The following is a 22,601-nucleotide window of genomic DNA, read 5'->3' on the forward strand; positions in this document are numbered from 1 at the left end:
CAGAGTTCGTTCTGTGACTGAAGGTGCGAGCAGTGCATTACAAGCAACAAATGCACGTGCATTCATCGCTACTAGAAAAAACTACTGTGACATGAAGGCGACAAAGAAAGGCCTAGCTCCACTTGCCTAAGCGCGCCTTGTGTATTATCACTTTTTTTTATTTGGATTTTTGCACAACCTAGCTTCTAGACATAAGCTTGTATTAACATTTTTATCATTCTTACGGCCTAATCACTGAAGTTCACGCCATTACTTTTTATTTCACAATAACAGTATTTTGCAAAAAACTACTACTCTAAACATGACCATCTGTGCATTATAACTTGTACATGAACTACTCTTGCTAACAAACAAGCTGAGACAAACTATATCCAACATCTGAGTGCAGAAGGTTGCCACATATACCACCGGGGGTAAAAAAAATTTTTCCTGAGTAAATAATATTCGCCGACAAAAAAAGAAGAAATGCGTTCTGAAATAAACACCGAAAACACTCTGCAGTCTGCCGAAAATTAAAGAAAGTCCAGCCCCTACTAATACCACATGCAATCGAACGAATGTGGCCATGGATGGAGTCTAGGGTAAGATAATAATTATCTAAATAGCCATAAGTAACAGATGTAATGGACTTGCACATGATAAAGCTAACAGAGGGGCAATGAGGCCTGTCACAGTCAATTGCTCTGGATTCATTTCAATCAGCCAGACTTCTCTGGGCACTAAACAAACACCAAATCTCAATACAGGCAAGTATTTTAGATTTCACCTCCATTAAAAACTTGCAACACCATGCTGAGTAGCAAGTTGGCATAGGCACTAAGCACCACAGTGCACAAGTTTGGCATGCTAACAACAATCCAGGCCAGTGCCAACAGTTGAAGGCAGGTCCCAGTAAAGTGTCTAATAACACAAGGGAAATGCAAGCCCAATCACAATACTTATTTGGAGAGGAAGATAACCTTTGCCAACTTCACCAATAGCCAGCACAAACTGATAAGACTCATGTGCTTGAAACATCTTGATTAATATGCTGGCTTTTTTTTTTTTAAGGTTTCCCTTCTAACAGCAAAATAATTAAAATCCACTGTCTTGACTGTTTGTGCCACTGTTTCCAACAGCATTAGGCATCTGGGCCAGGACACCTTTTTTTCAATTGTTTTTCTTAGCCCCACCATAGTATTAGCAGTAGGCATCCACATGACGCCAAAAAAAAGTAGGTTACACTGGCTGAGCCATTACAGCAGGCACTAGTGTAGGGGTGCTCACATAGGGTTCTGCAGAAACCACCAATTACACGCATACACCGAAATACTTGCATGACTCAACCCCTACTCCTTTTTCCCCTTATGGTGGGCTACTTTCGAAATAATCGTAATGTAATTGCTTATAGCAGACTGTGTTCACTGTACAACCAGTCATTTCTTATTGAATTTTGGCATTTTTTTAGGCTGTGCACCTTCACGCTCTCTTTGTCATGCATGTTAGGCAGGAAAGGAACAGCCAAGACATGGGGTTCTTCAGCACAATCAAAATCACCAGGGTTCCCTGAAGCTATAAAGAATGAGAACTGCACTAGCTGAGGGACCCTGCCTACCCAAGGGACAAAGTACATGATCTGCAAGTGGTAGAAAACAAAAGAAAACAAATCCCTTCCTGCAATTAGGTGTGAAAACTGAAAGATCATGCTAGTAAAATTGCAAATAACCCTCAATGGGAACATTATCACAACCCTGAAGACACAATCATGCCCATTCGTTCTTCCCAAGTTGACCAAATGATACTGAGTGGTATGTATTCTTGTGTTTGAGGCACCACCAAAAACACAACCACACAGCACGTTATCACAGGAGAACAGCATTAAACCTACCACACAGTGCCAAGTAATGAGTCTCACTGCAGCTGGGCCAGAAAAAGAGTAAGTACAAAATTGTACAGCACTGAACAAAGACACCATGCTAACAGGGTTAGAGCAGACCAGGAGCACAGTTCCACAACAGTGCACAGTACAAGTGCACCACCACCAAACGTGCACACACCACTCAGACTGGGCTGTGCACATGACCAGGGACACTGCACCCATATCAGCACAACAGGACCGTATTCCTGGTCTGCTATAATAGCCTATGTTTCAACAGGTGGCTTCACCTTCATCAAGGCAATAGCAGCCCTCCTTCACCACAAGCAATAAACACAAGACTAACGAGATTTGGGTTTTCCAATACTTGATGCACCAAGGCTTAGACTCTAGCCGAGCCTCAAGAGCTGTCAAACCCAAAGTGGAGGCGACTGCCAGTAGGAATAAAGTTATCTGGGAGATGGCAGCAATAAGCGATGCTACCTTCTTCCATGTGCACTAAATAGGTAGGAAACTAGGTGCTGCAATTGGAACACAATTGGAAAACATACCAATCTGGAGAAACAGCAGGTTAGTGGAGATCTTGAGGCAAGCGTTCCTGCAGGGTAGACAATCAGCAGGGTAAGCAAGGGTGTTGAGCAAGCATGTTTCATAATGGCAAATGGTTCAACAAAGCCAATCCTGCCAGTTAACAAACCGCATGCAACGTGCGTTGGGCACGCAAGAACAAAGGTAAAATAAGAACGGCGACGGGGAGGGGTACACGGTTAAATTGCACATTGGGTTACACTGAATGGGCACGCCGGTAAACGTTGCAACACATCGCAGAAGGCGTTTTAGGCAACCACGGCGTACCATGGTTAGCAAAGCCACACAGAAATACCGATAGAAAATTGGGTGGTACAATCAACGCTGTATCAGTGGTGTGCTCAATTGCAGAGAAATCTGAAAACGTGACCGGCATGGAACCTGCACGGTGACATTACGCCACAGTTCAACACACACACACACACACACTTACAATCCCAAGCACAATCAGGAGCACAAGAACCACCCTGCGTTTCTTTTACACAGAAAGATCTTCGCTAAGAGCAAAGTAATGGCCAGGCTTCGGTCATTGAACAACTCTATTTACACTGAACATTTCCACACAAAGAAAACTGCACACCCCAATACTGATCTCTGCTACCTTTAACAAATTCTGTACAGTTAAACGCCACACCAAAACAGCATATCGAAAAAAGCCGCAGACAAAGCTGACGCACTTCAGCCCTGACTGTGAAGGTTAACAACGCTGAATGAATCGCCGCTTAGCGAGGCTTAGAAAACGACTAAAAAGCACATGTTAACTTACGGACGTTAGGGCTAGAAGGCTGGCTCTAGACAGCGTCCCTGGGCACCTCGACGACACTTGCGAGGCGTAAAACGCCAATTCAGCGCATAAATACACACTCAGCGACAAAGCCAGAACCAGAGTCACACGGACCATTCGCGGAATATTTCCGAATGTCTGTAAAAATGTCGCCCTTGCACTTTAAAGACGTCACACTGGACACCGGCTTTGGTGTGGCATCGGACGCCGGACTACGAAATCCGGATTTATTCGATAATCTGCACAGAGGGCCGCTCTTCACAACAGTTGACTAGGCCACGTCGGAACATAAAACCTAAAACGTACCGGCTAGTGCGTGAACGGTTTCGCGTACGACGACATAACAGCGCACGGAGAAGTAGTACTTCTTTGGAAAATTGACTGCTCAAGACGATCGGAAGCCGCACAGCATTGCAATATGGCGGACAGCCCGCCGAGCTAGCCGAGCCGCCGAGATCAAATCGAGGCCAAAGAACACGAAACGGCCCGATGCGCCACCTACTCGCGGTTTGACTGCTTTATTCCCTCATTACTAGTTGCACAACAGTTGCTTATTATATTTCTTAAAATAATTATTTGTTTATGAGAGCAAAATTAATAATAGGTAAATCAAATAATTATGAGTTTACCAGTGCTTCCACTTTCACCATCAGGGCGTTGATCGGGCGCGGCAAATACAAAATCATTAAGCAAATTCAACGAGTTAGCTTCGAACACTCATCCACACCCCACAATCAACTACATCAGCCAACCTTCCTCCGCTCACTTCGTAGTCGTACAAGATTTCGGCTCCTGTGAGTGAGTGATAAGTTTATTAAGTTTCCGGCAAGGTTATCTTGTCTTGTCGCCGCCTCGAGGGCCTGCTGGAGGGCCCAGACCCAACAAACACAAAACCTCCTCAAAATCTCCCAGATATATATCCCATCAGGGCATTTGGAATGTCCCCTGGAGGTTCTAATTTTTCCCGAAGACGTCCAAAAAACGTCCCTACAACTACCCGTGTCGAAAAAGTTGTGCGTCCCAGGGACAGCCCCAAAAGGTTAATGCTAGATTTCTTGGGTCTGGCTCAATAAAATTATTTCTTCTTTTTCATGCAGACTTCAGGCGTCTAAGCGCACATATGAGCCAAATTTCAGGCACATGCTTACGTTACAGGTGGTGTAATACATCTGTCAACTCGTGTGAATGCTTGCTGGCTAGGCTATTCAGACTTACCTGTTTACATGAAATGTGCTTTAACAAGGTGAAAATTTGGGCTGGTTCGTGCATGATCTTGTGACGGGAGCAGTGCAGCACGAGACAAAGAGAGAGGCGGGGCACGACGCTGAATAACAACCAGATTTTTAATGCACGTTCGTCGAATATATACATCTCGCTCGTATAAAAAGGAAAAGAAAGAAGCATGAAAAACGCATAAGATGTACACGTGGGGAAATATGAAGACGTCGCACGGAGATAATCAATTTCTCTGTCACGAAGCGCTATTGAAGGTATGCAGACGCATATGTCGCTCTTTGGTCGGATGTTGAAGGCTTCTTCAATCTCCCTGGTCCGTTGATCAAAATACGACGGGATGACCATTGTGTTGACAAGCTGCGGAGCGCATTCATGCTCTCTGCAATAATTTGCTAATTCACTGCTGATGGCGCCCTTTAGGGATATTTTGTTCTCTCGAAGCTGTTTATTCAAACAGCGCCCTGTTTGACCAATGTATGTGTGTCCGCATGACAGAGGTATTTCATAAACCCCGCTTTTCACACACTTCACATGTTTTTTCTTGCGTTGATTTTTTTTTTCTTTGCTCGCTGCTGACTTTGCCGCACAGGCTCCTTAAGTTGTTGGGTGCTGGCATGAGCACATTTACACTAGCTCTTGCTCTTACCTTTTTGAGACTGTTAGAAATGCCTTTAATGCAAGGAATGACCGCGTACGGCTTCCTTTATTCTGATGTGGTTGCGACATATTTTCTGCCTCTAGGCGCTTGCAGAATCCCTTCTGTGACACTGGATAGCAGTGTCGTCGGGCAACCTGCTGCTTTCAGCCGACGGTTCTGGGTGTCAAAACTGCCTTGAAGCTCATGATGACAGGATCTCGTCAATGCGGCTCTCATTGCTGTTTTTTCTACCCCCGCTTGATGATCTTGGAGTGCGCAGATGTGTAGGGGAACAGTCCTAGCTTCGTGGTCCGTACCGCCAGCATATGTGAGCGCCTAGAAAGGCTAGCGTCAAGTCAAGAAATCGCATAACGTTGTTTTCTGGGTGTTCACTTGTTATTTCTAGTCCTAGTTCTTCTAGTCCTTAGCAAAAGTAGCAATGAGAGCCGAATTGATGAGATCCTGTCATCATGAAGTTCGGGGAAGTTTTGACGCCCATAACAGTCGGCTGAAAGCAGCAGTTTACCCTACGAGACTGCTATCCAGTGTCGCAGAGGAGATTCTGCAAGCTTAGAGGCAGAAAATATGTCACAACCACATCAGAAGAAAGGAAGCCGTACGCGGTCATTCCTTACATTAATGGCATTTCCCACAGTCTCAAAAAGGTAGGCGCAAGAGCTGGTGTAAAAGTGCTCGTGTCAGCACTCAACAAATTAAGAAGACATGTGCGCGAAGTCAACAGCGAACAAAGAAAAATCAATGCAAGAAAGAGCACCTGAAAAAAACACGTGAAATGTGTGAAAAGCGGGGTTTAGGAAATACCTCTGTCATGCGGACGCACCTATATAGGTCAAACAGGGCACTGTTTGAATGAATGGCTTCGAGAGCACAAAATATCTCTAAAGGGCGCCATCAGCAGTGAATTAGCAAAACATTGCAGAGAGCATGAATGGTCATCCCGTTGTATTTTAATCAACGGACCAGGGAGATTGAAGAAGCCTTCAACATCGGGCAGAAGAGCGATGTATATGCGTCAGCATACTTTCGACAGCGTTTCGTGACAGCGAAATTGATTATCTGCGTGCGTTGTCCTAATCTTTTACCATGTGTACATCTTATGCGTTTGTCATGCTTCTGTCCTTTCCTTATTGCACGAGCGAGATGTATATAATCGATCGAACGTGGAATAAAAATCTGGTTGTTAGTCAGCGTTGATTCCCGCCTCTCTCTTCTTTGTTTCGTGCTGCGCTGCTCCCGCCACAAGAACATGAAATGTGCTAGAATTTTACACACAAAGGAAATATTAATTCAAAAAGTCGCCCGATCCCGCCCATATAACAGGAAATAGCAGCGCAATACAGATGTAATTTCAGTTTATTAGATGTGGTCTTTGAATACAAATAGGAGACGCATATTTATGCACCATTTAACACACAATGTACGTATCACTACGGCACCAGCATATAATATTGGCCAAATTTTTCCTCTAGTTCTGAGAAGTCTGAAAAAATGAAGCAATAAAAACATAATACAGGCTGAAAGTCGATGCACCTTAAGCAAACATTCTAAAGGGTACAAAAGCATTTATGCACACGCAAAAGCAAACGCATGTAAAGAGCAACCTGGGTGCCAAAAGAAAAGACGATATGGGTGTACGATACAGATACGCGGTTTCAGGTCACGGATTTTCTGCAGGGTGAAACTTCCCTCTCGCAAGAGCCTCGGAGTAATCTTGAGCGTGTTATCAAAACAGGAAAAAAAAATTAATTCTACGAGGCGAAAATAAAAAACGAGCATAAACCACATACCTTGACGACGTTGCCAACAGAAACCCGGGGATGAAATAAAATGCTGCAACTATATATATATATATATATATATATATATATATATATATATATATATATATATATATATATATATATATATATATATATATATATATATATATGTGTGTGTGTGTGTGTGTGTGTGTGTGTGTGTGTGTGTGTGTGTGTGTGTGTGTGTGTGTGTGTGTGTGTGTGTGTTTTCAACGCAACCTTCTGTGCTGCGCCTTCTCACGGCACAGCGAACGCTTAAACATACGCGTTACATCCTTGTTACACCACCGTTTTATTTTCTTGTGACTAAGCGTGGAGATAAGACTGCTTGGAGCCGGATGGAAAGGGAGGACGTCTTGAGGTAGGAGCCCTGGCTCGCCGCACCCATGGTACAGCAGACCACGCATGCGGCACAATACGGCGTGGGAGGCGAGATCAAGGTGATCAAGGCACAAGTAATCCTGTGGGGGTGGGTTGGGAGTCAGCGACGCGAACACAACACAAACTATACCGCTGCGACAGGACGGCAATGTAGGTAGAGCAGGTTAATCCATGGGCCCTCGCAGCAAGAGTCTGGTGGGCTTCCGAAGATCCCGCCTATGACCACAGTGGACGGCCACGCTGCCACCAACACGCCACAGTCGTAGGAGGCGCTGAGGGATGCAGAGTGCGCGCTAGGAATCGCCCATTGCCTTGAAATCCGCTGCCGCGAACGACGCCTGTAAGAGCGCCATTATGGTGTAGGGCCGTGAAGCTGTGCAAAAGACTTGCGATGCGCCGCGCGCCGCTGCACCAGTTCCAAAAGGAATTATGTGGGCACACCGAGGTGCGCGGGAAAGCTTCCATGAATCCGCAGCTACGAAGTTCACGACAGCCCAGTGATGAGAGCAAGAGCTGCTGCGCACTGGGGCTTGCGCGCGAGCGGCTAGGGGCTGCGCGAATACGTGTGCGCAAGATGGCTTCCGTCCAGCGAGGAAGCCGGGCGAGCGACGGGAGGCCCGTTACTGCGCCTCTGCTAGACAGCGGCGCAACGAGGACTGCTGGTAGTTGGAGATGCCTGCAGGGACCGCCGCACCGTGCTGAAGTTGGAAACACTATTGAAGACGGGCACGTTGTTGACCGCCGCTCCCGACGACGCGATGAAAAGGCAGACCGCCGTCGCCTGCCTGCAGCATGGAGCCGACGGCCCACGAGAGAGATGCGGGTGTACTGCGCTTCCTTCGGCTGTTCGAACAAAACTGTCTGATCTCTCAAAACGGCGAGTGCAAGCGCAAAACCTTCTCTCCCCGTAGGTTTTGGCGCGAGGGAGAGAGAAAAGGGAGCGATGAGTCAATTTGTATTTTTTGTTGAAAAGCATTGGTCCCAAAAATGTTCTCCAAGTTACCTTTCTGGGACCAAAAAGCTATGATTTGTTTTTGTTTCTGCTTAACACCCTCGAAAAAACGTTTCTAGGACATTAGTGGGCGCACTTCGCTTTTGCTTGTGTTTCTATGTCCTGCCTCTACGGCCTGGAAATGTTCGATAAATGTTGTACTGGGACAGGGACATTCCATCCTTTCTGGGCGCTCCTGGGGAGGTACGTTGTTTGCTGGGGAGTTGGTCGTTGAGGCTGGAGGGGTGCAAAGCGGCGGACCACCTCGACGTGTGGGTTTCGGAATTAACGCCGGTTAGTTGAGCCTTGCACTCCCAGAGTATGTGTTTAAGTGTGGCTACGTCTGTCTTACGACTTTGCACGTGTTGGTGTTATATATTTCGGGGTAGATATGTATTGCAGTGGGTACGTGCTTGTTTGTAATTGCCTCGTTGAGGTTGGTAAGGTGCGGAGAGACGTCCCTCATGTGTGCGGGGAACCAAACTAGCTCGACCTTGTTGTCCGGTGAGCGTTACAGGCTCTTGATTATTCGGCAGGCTTCCCCGGATATTCTATGGCCGTGCGCGAGTCGCTGACAACGACCCCGCAATCGTGATCAGATGGAGAGAGTGCGATGGCTAATTCCTCGGTCATGCACTTCAATGTGTCGGGACATTACGCTGGCGGAGTGGACAAGCGTTTCGGCAGCGTCCACGAAGCACGCTTCCCTCGCTTTTTACGTAAACTCGCAGCAGGGCCGCGGCTCTTGCCCAGTGTTGTAGGCGTTACCGAAAAAAAAGTTACTAAATACGTTACTCGTTACGCTAAGAAAAAAGGAACGCGTTATCGCCTTACGTTACCTACATAAAAAAGTAACGCGTTACCGTTACCGAAAAAAGTACCGCACGTTACTTTGCCGTTAGTTCGTGGCCATAAATTTTAATTACTGCGTCTTCGCCTTAAGAACTCACGATAACGTTGTCATAAAGCTCATATTTCACATAAAACTTCTAGAAACAACGATTTTACGCGAAATCCTGATTTAACGAGAATACTTCGCACAAATGTGCAGGAGCTTAGCAATGTTATAGTGGCCTAAAATTACCTGTAGAGTTACATGTGATGGATTCTAACTCTATGGCACAGTGTGAAGCAGTTTTCTGGACGTGACATTAAACACAAAATAACACACTTCATCATCAATTCTAACTTCACAAAGAAAACATCGCTGAACTCTCAACAAATTTACAGTAATTCCGAAAAATGTGATGTTCAAAAATGCTCGGCATGCTTTCACTCTGCAGAGAGTTGTGTGCGTGAGTGGTTCGGGAAGGGGAGGTAGGTGAAGGCAAGTGTGTGAATGCGTGTTCGTGCACGTGTTTTGTGCTTTATGGCTATTCTGTCTTTTTTTTTAGTTGGGTGCGTCGTCAAGAGCAGGTGTTTTCTGGCATGCATGCGAGCCGTAACAGAGGTCGTCGATAGCACCTGTTTGCTTATTTGCAACATCAATTTAGGTGCTCTGCGCTCTTTTTTCTAAAAAAAGGGGGAGGGGGCAGAGTGCGGGACAACTGCATGGAACAAAAAGTAACTAGTAACGTCACGCCTTACGTTACCGAAAAATGTTTACGTAAGTACGTTACCCGTTACAGATCCCAAATGGGAGAGAGTACGTTACTAAGTTACCGAAAAAAGTAACGCGTTACCGGCAACGCCGTTACTTGTAACGCGTTACCTTCAACACTGCTCTTGCCTGTCTTGATTATATGTCAGGTGCACGTTTAGCGGGACTGAGGCGATCGACTTGGATGCCGTCCCTGACCATGAAAAGTTTCCTCCCTTCAGTGATGGCGACATGAGGAGGCGAAGGATGGCGGTCGCCACCACAAAGATTTGCCGGTCCCGGCTCAAAAATCTGACGAGCGCTTCGTTCAGACACTGATGAGGAATAAGTTTCATATGATAGCACATCCCTAATTGGCTCTCTAGCTATGACCATTTATTTTAATGAAGAGCGATGCCGCAGTGACATCATGCCTACCCAACATTTTACGCTCCCCTTGTGCTTCGCCGTGCCACCTTATCACGAAGGTTCAAGCGCCATCCCAGCCACTTATTCGACTCCGGGATTTCCCTCTCCTGCCGGTACCTTTAGCGTATATATGGCTCGGTACAACAGGTGCAAGGTCCCCAATGCATAACCAATCATACAATAACGCACTGCTTTCTATCTTTTCTGACGATGCATTCGTGTGAGAAAGCTAGACGGGACCGATGGTAGCAGTTCCAATCGACAACAACGCAAAAGCCAATCTGACGCATGAAGTTCTCAAAGGACGAAGTGTGATCGAACAAAATGCAAAAAAAAAGCAGAAAAAAATTGGGGTACTTAAGCTCTGCCTTTAAAGGGGTATTCACACGGGGGATGGAATCCCTCCCGAACTGACGGCGGCTGCGTACACGTCACGCCTTCGAGAGTGCTCGCGGCGACGCAGTTTCCGGTTTTGGTCCGGCGGCCGCCGCCGACGGGGGAGGGGACCGTTCGCTCGGCCGCTACGTTCAGTCCCCGCGTCCCCGGGAGATTAGGCGGCACTTGGCAGGGCGCGCGTTGGGGTCGCTGTGAGTGGCGCTCCGCTGTCGACGGAGCTGTATTACTTCTTGCCGTGGATTTTGCGCACGTTGGACGAAGAGGAATGCGGGCACTAATAAAAACATTTTTGAAGTCCAATAATTATGAACTGGTTAGAGCAAGATGCGTTTTGTGGCATACGTCGTCTTTGTGTTTGTCTGCATCTTCTCAGAGTTTCTTCTCTTCTATCTTTCACGCATCTCTTTTTTTTCGTCTAATTTTTCCCCCCTCGACTGTCGGCATTTTCCCTCCTCAGATCAGCACAGCCCCGCTCCTTGAGCATGGTAAACCCAGATGGCGGCTTTTGTTGTAAAAAAAAAAAATAATAATAATCCGGTGTCTGATGCGTTCCAGCATCCACAAGAAAACTTCATGCGGCACACGAAGCAGTTTCTGGTATTCGTCCGGGTCATCTTCACGGAGCGTGTTATACAGACTGTGCTGCACACCAAGTGACTTTTCTTGCATCCATGGCTTCACCCAGCACCGCCGCTTTTTCTTGAAAAGATCGTCGTCATCCTCGGTTTCAAGTAGAGCCGCCAACAACACGTACTTGCGCCTTTTTGCGACGTCCATTTCCTGCTCTGGATCCTCTAGCGCCAGAAAGTTCGACGTGTATTCAGCTCCGGTGCTGGGAACTGTCTGTTTGTTTCCCTTTTTCGGTTTCTTTTCCCTCTTATCTCCCTTCAATCTTTATTATTTTTTTTTAGCCTTCGCTGTCTTCAAAGAACCGCAAAACCGGCCGTCCGGCCCTTTCTTTAACCCCTCCCACGCCGCCCGGCCGCTTCGCGCGTCTAGATCCCCGCGGCGGCTCCCCGCTGCCCGTGTGAATACTAAATTTGGGAGCGGGGGAGGGGTTTGGCCGGCCGGTGACGTAGCGCGCCTCGTCTCCCCGTCCCTCCGCGCCGAGGTCCCCCGTGTGAATACCGCTTAAGGGTATGACGCGACAGCGGTTCCTCTTGCCCACGAAGACCGACACCCTCTAAAGAACTTAAGGCCTGATGGCTGTTCCTCCCCCCCCCCCTCCCCCCTGAGCTACGTCACGCGACAGAGGCCGACATAGAAGTTCCGTGCAGCACGTCTCGAAGCTACGAGCGGCGCACGGATGTTGAGAATGAGGCCTGGAAGGTACACAATGGTTAACCCCACCTGTATACAAAGAAGTCAGGGTGGGGGCCGACAGTGACGACAATGCAACCGGTTCTGGAAACATGTGACACTTCCTTCATTGCCTTGTGGAAAGTCGTGGCATGTCGCGACATGCTTCCGAACGCACTTTTTTTTAGACGTTGACTGTGCATGCAGATCCTATACACCTTGTGCTGCGCGTGCGGTTATGTCCGTCGAGACGATGTTCTAGTGCCATCGCTGGGGTGGAATGTGGATTACGCTTTTGCCAGGGTATGCCTATTAAGTGCTGCGTTCCCAATTGCCGGACTAATTACGAATCGGGTCCCAAAAACCACGTGTTCAAGTCTCCCCGGGATGGAGAAGAACAGAACGCCTAGATTAGGGCAATACTTCGTTGTATCACCGCACTCCAGGGTAAGATGTTCGAAACTTCTTCAAATAATAGTTACATTTGAAAAATACGATAAAGTTATGCGCATTCATTGTAAATAAAGCGTATTTAAACTAGGCAGCTGGCTAAAACCGCAGGTAGCAAATGCAGACTTTCAAGAAAACTCTCTTGCGAAGTTACAGCTGCTATTTAAACAAAAATTTAACTTCCCTCTCTCTAGGTTTGCGAGCTTCACTTCACTGAGGCCGACATCGTGCGAGAGGCCTCCCACATCGACAAGGTTACAGGGCACACCACCACGGCACCACTTTCGCATTTGCGCCTTCGCCCAGGTGCAATCCCATCTAAGTTTCCGGGATGCCCGTCTTATATTTCGAAGACAAGCAACTCAAGGGATGACCCAGACTCGAAGCGCATGCGTCTTGAGACTGCTGCTTTGAGGAAAGCGCTTGAATAGTCAAGTATTCCGCAAAGGGCAGGAAGCGGATAGGGTTCTAAACCTAAAAGACTTGACCGAATATCTAGCAAGCAAAAAGTCTGCATTCTGGCATGCTATTGAAGGAAGTGAACGCCCTATAGGAGCTATTCACGTGACGTCATCCGCAAGGGGTGCGAGTGTCCGGCGCGCCATTCGCCATGTTGGTGGTCGTGCGCGCGGCAGCCGCAGCATTTACCTCGCTTGTGATGTGTGAAATGTGAGTGTATTTAGCGTCTCGCCGCAAATCATTTCTGTCCGACCGGTAAGACCATGTGACTGAGTGGATACGCCGTGAACTACGCGAAGCAGAAAAGAGCGGGCACGCTGAAAATGTTACACTTTGTGAAAACGTCGACGCGTAGGAATGTGCAGGTGCCGGCGTGGTGTGCGACGTACTACAACACGGCTGCCGTGCGTTAAATTCACCAATATTAAGGTCCGCCTTGTGCACGGCGTAATTTTGCCGACAGGTCGAGGAATTAAAGCATGCAAATCTATGAGAGTGTGCAATTGCTTGACAAGCGGTCGACCCGGGCCCCACATCCGTGCTGAGGGTGCCGACGGCCGAAGTGCTGTTTTTCACCTAGGTGAGTAGTTAAACTTGTCTGTTCGTTTAGCTAGCTTAACTTGTCATCTGACGTGACGTGTTACTACTGAATGTAGCGGAATCGCTGCACATCGAGTTGCTGCGAACCGGCCTACAGATTCCAGGCCTTGCGCACTGGAAGCGACGCTACATTTCTACAATAAAACCTGAAAAAAACGTTCTTGTTATGTCTGCCATTCGTGCTGCGAGTGCATGACAGTATTTGCTCGACCATTTTATCGCGTAAATAAAGCAGCTATGACGCAATAAGCGTTTTTGCTGGAACAATGAGGCTTCGGCAGTTCGCGGACTACAGCCGCTGGAAATATGAGTTTCTGCAGCGTCCGTTTAGGAATATGGGTAATCAGTCATGTGCTGTGTTATACACCATGTGTCCTGCATGAGTAGCTGGCAGTTATGAACTCATATTAAAAGCGGCAAGCCGTGTACATTCTTTCGTGCAATGCAGCCGGCCAGTTTTGCTGCCGAGTTGCGGCACGCAGCTCGGTTAAATTACGGCACAGAATTCTGCTGCAAACTTGATGCACAATAAGCGTTCCACAAAGAAAAGTGGACGTTGTCGCATTTAACAACGTGCAAAGATGTTACCGATCACTAACAATACAGGCCGGATACCTCACGGCGTACCGTGACACTACGCGAGCTTTCGTGAAACGACCGCGAACATGGCGCATTTGCCGCGGCGACGCTCGCGCCGTCTGGTAGCGCGGCCTCAGTGAATACCTCCTATATTAGTGCACATCACTGAAGACGGAGCTCCAAGCATCAAATATTAAATTGCAGTAAAATCTGATCTTTTCGTGACAGTTCACTTCGTAAAGCTGCCGATAACGAAACTAGGCACCAATTTCTCAATCCCAACAGTAGCAAACAGCAAGAAAGAAAAAGTTGGAGCTTCTTGAGATCATTGAAGAAAGCAGTGGCGACCTCAATAAAACTCCTGAATCCGTCAACGAAGACATCTGCAAGCAGATTCTTCTCCTGCCGGAAAAATTATCTTTTTCGCCCACAGATGAAGGCACCAATGCCGTACAATTTCTTAGCGAGCAGTTCTCAACGAAGAAAGTTCGGAGAAGTTACTCAGCCGACTTCATGATATTTTGCTGTCTACTCTTCACTGTATCGCCTCACGCATACAAATATATCCGCGGATCTGGAATCATGACTCTGCCGCACCCAGTGACCATTCGCTCAATATGCTTATCGTACGAAAGGAATCCTCAAATCGAACATCAGAGTGAATTGTTCCTCCGGTACAAGGCCGGAAGAATCACCGACTTGAATGATCGCCAACGTTTTGTGGCACTGATGGTGGATGAAATTCACATCAAGCCTTATTTCGACTACAAAGGAGGCAATATTACAGGTGCTGCTCTGAACAGCTCAGGTGCAGCAACCAGCGCACTTGTCTTTATGGTGCAGAGCCTCTTGTGCCAATTCAAGGAAGTCGCTCACATCGTCCCTGTCCAAAAAGCAGAATCAGAGTATCTGCACCAGTTGCTGAGAAAAAGTTATAAGTGGAGTAGAAGAAATTGGCTACAGGGTAGTTATGTCTCGCTTCGTCCCCGTCTTTATTCGCGCTGTATCGCATTATGGAAGCTGTCATATGTCCTGCTAGGAAAAATCCAAACCGACAGTCTGGAGGAGCGCTTTCTGAAAGTACAGGATGCTGGCTGGATCCCAGTATTATGTGTCGATGAGGCAAGTGTATGAATGCGAAAAGAAGCTAAGGCTGCAAAGCACTTTGCCAGCCATCAGTAAGAATGATCAATGGGATGAGCTTCACTTGCGACCAGACTGCCCACGCCCTATCCTAAATGTAGTGGTGACCGAAGATGCACTGTCGGAACTAAAAGACATCGTCTCGGTGCTGGTCTATGTGGCAGGCTATGCAGTGTACGCAACACTTAAACAGCTGAACTGCACAAAATGCATGGATGCACTCACGGAAAAAAGGATGACATCATGCAGTATCCGACACGGATGGACGATACGACCTTTGACAGGGGCGGGCTTGTTCACCCAGCAACATTTGCCGTCAACGCTGTCGCACACAACTAAGTAGTTGTTAAGCAACTGTCAACAAATAAGGACTTCGTCAATCTGCCGAACCAGCGTCATTTAGTCACGGACCTCACGCTTGAACTGCTCGCCGGTGACGATTCCTCAGAGTTTGACACCTGCGAGGATGGCCACAAGTGCGAACTTTTGTTGAAACATTTGTTATGGTGTAGCACCAACATTTTGCTGAAGAACTACTGTTGCAAGATGAATGACAAAATATTGGATGCCAACGCCAAGGCAAAAAAGAGAAAAGCTGAAACTCTGCGGAATAAGGCAGCGGTTTCTTTGTAAATAGCAACATGAGTGTTTTATATATCAACTTCTAAACCCACTTGCTGTGTTGTAAATACGTAAACTGTGGCAATGTACGTATCTGTATCGAAAGCGATCGAATCCATTTCAAATATATTCTTTGAACAAATACATGTGTCGCCAATAAAAAATATATACGCAGTTGTGAAGCTAATCGAGTGTTTAATTTTTCATTATTGCTGCGCTTCATAAAACTAGGTGGAAAACGGAAAGCGTTAAAGCATTGGTAAATTTATTTCATGTAACGCATAAAAAAAACTTTTGCTGAGAAAGATGAGAAAGCGCAATGCAATAGAGTGGCTGACATCAGTCCTTAAACATTCTCAGCGCAGGTGTTTCGGGCTAGTGCCTCTAAATAAATTCCGCGTAAAGTGGCTGCTCTTCATTCCAGCATTTTAACTAAAAAAAATGTGGATTGACAAATGGAAGCTTATTGCTGCTAGTTGATTCCAGTCGCGCTTCCTTAAACTCCGCCATAAGTGGCGGCGACTCTCGGCCTCTTTTCGTGACGTCACGGGAGGAGCACTCAGGCCTTCTCAAATTCTCTAAAGGTAGTTCCGCAGACACGGTTTCCTCTTTCACAATCATTATGTGACAGACCACACTACATACACATAAAGCCCCGCTTTAACCCAGCCAGCCATGCGAATGTGTCTGCGTGGCGTAGCGGTAGTGAGTCTAACTAGCAACCCGAGGGTCAGAGATTTCCTATCCGCCGCTGGTGTGGTTGGCGCCATCTAGCTATGGAAGCCTCTGGTAACAGCCACTTGTTCGACTTGTCCGGATTTTCCCGTCACGATGACGGCAACGCCTACACCGGCTTTTTTGAGACATGGAACATTTACGCTTCCGCGTGTGCTTCGAAATGAAAACTAGCGAGGCTTCTTGGCCACAAATAAAAGCAGCACGGTTCACAAAAGCTGAGATCATATAGTTCCAGGAAAAATCGTTCCTGTCTGCCAGACGTGTCATCGTCAGCCTGACTACGCCCACTGCAGAGCAAAGGCCTCTCTGATATCTCTGCAATTAACCCACATTCCTAAAGTATCTGAGTACAGTAATAAATAAATAATAAAATAACTAATTTCAAAGCACAATTTATTGTATGACCGAAACACAAAGTTTCGCTTCACCGAGAAGCATTATTTTCTTGACAAAAGCAAAGGGCCGCACAACCAAAATGTCTTGTTCGCCCACAGAAATAACTGCTCTCATTGATGTTGTCCTCGAGACACTTTGCCCCTTTTCTTTTCACATACAGCGCTGCCGATGCCGAGAAGCCGCCCTCGACGCGGCTCACAAATCTCTGCAAGGCAGGTGTATGATCGATGTCAGCTCCAGATTTCTCGGTTCATACTTGGGGTAGCGACGTAGTTCCTCGTAGGAGGAAGAAAAATCCTCGCCTTGTCGCTCTTTTGCGCTCAGTGCAGCGAAAGCCGACTGCGGCAACCGATCAACTTCCTCCCTTCTCTACTACTGGCTGGCGCTTCGTGTCTGGTACACGTTGAATTTTAGACCGAGAAAGAAGGATGACTGGATCTGGCAGTCATCGCGCCACCGAACTTTTCGGAAAACCCACAAGCAACGCCGTTAATGCGTTGTGGGGTTTGTTTGGGGAGATAAATACGTTCTCCCCCATTTAACCGCGGCTGACACACAAAGTTAAAAACCGCTGGACCCCACCCCGTGATCGCGTACGCTACCAAGCGCACGCCAACAACGGCGGGCCTTGCTCTGAGGGAACAAAGGAACGACACATTGGCTGACACAAACAGGCATTCATTGCTACAGCAACAATAACGCCAGCTAGCAAAAAGATACGCTAATGAGTCAAGGTCGTCCGACTCACCAGCAAGGTTCCGAGCGAATGTTCGCCCGCGCTAGGGCAAGGGATACTCCGCGGCCTGGACGGGACGAGATACGGGAGCCAATCTTCCCGCCGCTTCCTCGCCCCGCAGGAAAAGAGCGCAGCCGCGAGCAACACGCCCGCTCGCGCTGACGATCCCAGCCGAAGACCTTCATGCCCTCTCCGACGCGCGGGCTGCAAGCAGTCTCTCGCGCTGTAACGCTGGCGCCCTCTCTTGCTAGTTAATGTAACTAACAAGGGAATGTGTTCCTCCTCGAGGCGAGGCTGCTGCTGCACGGTGCCTCGCGGGAAAGCAAACACAGGGGACTGCAGGGCAGATCCCCACAGAGTTCAACGAGTCAGTGAGTATTTTCAGGAAAATAGCATCTCCAAGTTAAAGTGAAGTTAAAAAGCAGCAAGCAAAGAAAAATTAGAGCGACACTTAAGCTCCGCCTTACGAGTATTACGCGAGACAGTTAATGGTTATTTGCTGCTTTCTTTCTTAATACCCATTTCTTATTACACACACAGGTACATATTATATATACATACATACAATTATAGGTATTATACCTATTTCAATACAGATGCTCATTAGCGTACAACTTGCCCGGCTTTCCCTTACCCGTCAGGGTCAGTGGTTATTGACTCAAGCGGGTATCTCGCCCATTCCAATCTCCCCGTTTACCTCTCCTATTCCCACCCCCGCTCCCAATCTTCGTATCCTTCCCCTCCCGACCAACATGTCCCCCGTCCTGCACGCCGGACGTCGTCATGCGGCCGCACAGCACCATTCCCCTCTCTTTGATACCCAGGGTGTAGCTTACACGGATGCCTCCTTCGTGGCTCCTCGAGGATCCTGCGGCTACGCCCTGTACCATCCACACCTCCCTGCTCCTGAAACCCACACCAGCGGGCCGTATCTACACCCTCCAGACGCATTGTCCCTCGAGGTCCTCGCCATTGCGCATGCCCTCCAGTCATTTGCCCTCCTTCCCTCTCTCCAAGAGTACACAGTCTATTCAGACTCACAAGCCGCTATACACCACATACCGAAACGCACCCTGACCCCTTCTCTCCAACAGGAGGTCGAACGAGCGGTCTCCGCACTGCAGCCTTCCATCGTTTTCCTCCGCTGGGTCCCTGGGCGTTCAGGGATTGACGGCAATGAGCTGGCCCATCAGCTCGCCCGCGACACACTTTTCCGGGCACCGTTGATCCCCTGGCCCAAGCCCTCGGAGGACGGTGGGAGGCTCACCCTTCGCCGCACCATAAAAGAGGTCTACCTTGAGCTCCGCCTCCGTGACGGTGCCGGAGTCTCGCCTTCTTCGGAACATTCAGATGAATGCAGTTATCACCCCGTCCCGCCTCTTCCTCTATCGCTATCGATCGGACCCTTCCTGTCCCAACTGCCCCTGCATCTATGCGGACCTGGCCCATTGCCTCTTCTATTGCCCGGCTGCTCAGCAGTCGGGTTCCTTCCCCCCACCCTTTCTATCCATCACCACCTGGCTCGACTGGCTTGGCGCTGAAGGGGAAGAAGAACAGCGGCTTCTGGTCGCCCAGGCGGTCGACATGCTCGGCCTATAAATTATGGTCGAATAAAAGTCTTTACTACTACTACTACTACTACTACTCAGTATTTACTAGATCATGTGATACACCACAAGACACACAAGGTCTGCCTTTAACCAAGTCGAACGGACGTGCCTCAGTGGCGCAGAGGCAGCGTGCCTGGCTCGCAACCCAAACTTTCTTTTCAACGTAATAATTTACTGCACAACTTTACATGTCAAAATGGCATTTCAGTCATCTTGCGACTTCATAGTGTCAATTTAACTCGATTTTTAATCATTTTAATTGCACAGTGTAAGGGATCGATGATCCGCGGGGTCATTAGGACCGCGGTCGCCCGGTCTCGGCGCATCACAGCTGCAGGCTCCCCTTGAACACCCCTCCCAACCCCCCCACACACACCTCGTTCCCGGCGGCGGTGGATGGATGGATGGATGGATGGATACGGCTGAACCCTTTACATCGGGCGGTGGCTCAAGCCACCTAGCCATGTCTTGTGAAATTTTACTCCTGTCTTGCTTTTAGCCACCAATCAGATAACCTTCGCTTGGTTACTTCTAACCTCTTAAAATCCACTTTCCCCTCACTATCCCTAAACCCCAATGCCTTGGGTAAGTCAGCCCCGCTGCCTTCCACTGTAGGGTGAAGCCCTTTACAGAAAAGTATCAAGTGTTCAGCCGTTTCCTCCTCCTCTCCGCACGCAATGCACAAAGTGTCTATCTCCTGGTACCTGACTCTATACGTCTTAGTCCGCAAAACTCCAGTCCTGGCCTCAAACAGCAAAGAACTTCCCCTACAATTATCATAGATATTTTCTTTGACAATTTCCTGTTTAAAGGTCCGGTATGTTTCCAGTGCCGATTTCGTCAGCATAACTGTTTTCCACAACGCTCTCTCTGTTCCTTTAACCTTTTTCTTAACCGATAATTGCTGATTTGCCCCCTTACTGCTGTCCAGATATTTGCTTGTCAATTTTCTAGTTCGCTTTCTCCATTTCGTGTCAACATTCTTTATATACAGGTATCTGAAAACTTTCCTAGCCCACCGCTTTTCCTCCATCCTTCTCAATCGTTCCTCAAATGCTATCTTACTGCTAGCCTCTCTGCTCTCGAAAGACGCCCATCCCATATCCCCCTGTACCCCCTGATTTGGTGTATTGCCATGTGCTCCCAAAGCTAACCTCCCTACTCCCCGTTGCCTAATTTCCAGCCTTGCTTGAACATCTGGCCTCATACACAGGACCGCATTCCCGAAGGTCAGGCTAGGGACCATCACCCCTTTCCAGATCCCTCTTACCACCTCATACCTATTGTAATTCCACAGTGCCCTATTTTTCATGACAGCTGCATTCCTACTAGCTTTATTCATTACATATTTTTCATGCTTTGTCAGATACTCAGCACTGTTATTTATCCACACCCCAAGATACTTGTACTCATTCACTACTTTTAGCACGAACTCCTGTATTCTATGCTCGCCGCCCTCTTCATTAAATATCATGACTGCAGATTTTTCCTTACTATACTTGAAGCCTAATCTATCTTCCTCTGTACTGCATATGTCTAACAACTTCTGCAGGTCTTCCTTGTTGTCAGCCATTATCACTATATCGTCCGCGTATATTAGTCCCGGTAATGTCTGTTTAATCAATTCCCCTTGCTTGAAAAAAGATAGGTTGAAGCCTAGTCCACTCCCCTCTAGCTTGGCTTCCAAACCTTGCAGGTACAACATGAACAACAAAGGGGACAGAGGACATCCTTGTCTAAGCCCCCGCTGTATCTCTACAGGCCCTGATACATTTTTTTCCCATTTTATGAGCACTCTGTTACCTCTATATATATCTTTTAAAAGATTAATTACTCCATTTTCTACATCCAATGTGCCCAATATGTCCCACAAATGCTCCTGAGTAACGTTGTCATAGGCTCCCCTAATATCCAGAAATGCTAGCAATAAGGGCCTATGTTCCTTTTCCGCAATTTCTATACACTGTGTCAATGAAAATAGATTGTCCTCCAACCTCCTTTGTTTCCGGAACCCATTCTGTAGTTCCCCTAACACCCTCTAGAGAATTTGAGAAGGCCTGAGTGCTCCTCCCGTGACGTCACGAAAGGAGGCCGAGAGTCGCCGCCACTTATGGCGGAGTTTAAGGAAGCGCGACTGGAATCAACTAGCAGCAATAAGCTTCCATTTGTCAATCCACATTTTTTCTTTAGTTAAAATTCTGGAATGAAGAGCAGCCAGTTTACGCGGAATTTATTTAGAGGCACTAGCCCGAAACACCAGCGCAAAGAAAAGAAAAATTGGGTCTCCAGGTTGCGCACAAGCCCACAAACACTGTTGCGCTTTGCCTACCTGTTCCCAAAGACCGGCCGCCGAGAGAAAGAGCCCAAGGCATTGTCTACCAAATTCCATGCGCCGACTGCGACGCAAGCTACATCGCCGAAACCAAAAATTTCAACGAAAGAATTCGGCAACATAAAAATGACGTCCGCAAATTCGCAAGAGAGCGCAACCCAGTAGCCGAACATTCCGAGGACTCCGACCATAGAATGTACTTCGAAGAAACGCGCATCCTCGGAACCGAAAGAAATTACCACAAAAGGCTCCTTCTGGAATCCTGGCATATCCAAACCACCCCGAACAATATCAACCGCACAAAAGAAAACCTGCCCCCAGTATATGCCCAGGGACTTCGCACTTCAACTCAACGAAAAAAATTCGCCATTCACCACCTCCCTGCAGTGCGCCAGCGTGACTAACATCCTAAACCCCCTCCTCCTCCTCCGCGCCTTTCGCGTCACAGCTGTCGTTCCTTTGACCCCCCTCCAACCCTCCATACTTAAAGACTCTTAGCTACTGCCCTCAGTCACCCCTGATGAAGGAGCCGAATCGGCTTCGAAAAGTTGGGTTAAAGTTAAAATTTTTGGTTGGAGATGTGCAGTTTTTATTACAGATAGTTTAAGGACTGATGTCAGCCACTCTATTGCATTGCGCTTTCTCATCTTTCTCAGTAAAAGTTTGTTTTTATGCGTTACATGAAATAAATTTACCACTGCTTTAAAGTTTTCCGTTTTCCACCTAGTTTTATGGAGCGCAGCAATAATGAAAAATTAAACACTCGATTAGCTTCACAACTGCGTATATATTTTTTATTGGCGACTCATGTATTTCTTCAAAGATTATATTTGAAATGGATACGATCGCTTTCGATACAGATACGTACATTGCCACAGTTTACGTATTTACAACACAGCAAGTGGGTTTAGAAGTTTATATATAAAACACTCATGTTGCTAT

At 47.5% G+C, this 22,601-nt stretch overlaps 1 protein-coding gene across 4 annotated transcripts in view; it reads right to left on the reverse strand.

The window, feature by feature from the left end:
• Nucleotides 1-3,709, reverse strand: part of CkIIalpha (casein kinase II subunit alpha) — a 62,485-nt gene extending 58,776 nt beyond the window's left edge. Inside the window, exons 1-2 of one of the 4 annotated variants that reach the window (XM_077647352.1) lie at nt 3,534-3,709; nt 2,407-2,453 (exon numbers count right to left, since the gene is read on the reverse strand). Coding sequence is in view for 1 of the 4 variants with exons in the window: in XM_077647349.1 (XP_077503475.1) it covers nt 3,210-3,344 (135 nt within the window). In the remaining 3 variants the exon portion in view is untranslated. Of the gene's footprint in view, nt 1-2,406; nt 2,454-3,209 lie in introns of all 4 variants that reach the window. The other 3 variants (XM_077647350.1, XM_077647351.1, XM_077647349.1) reach the window with 3 other exon arrangements.
• Between the last annotated feature and the right edge of the window lie 18,892 nt (nt 3,710-22,601).

Source organism: Amblyomma americanum, chromosome 1 (genome assembly GCF_052857255.1).
Source record: "Amblyomma americanum isolate KBUSLIRL-KWMA chromosome 1, ASM5285725v1, whole genome shotgun sequence".
Lineage (NCBI taxonomy): Eukaryota > Metazoa > Arthropoda > Arachnida > Ixodida > Ixodidae > Amblyomma > Amblyomma americanum.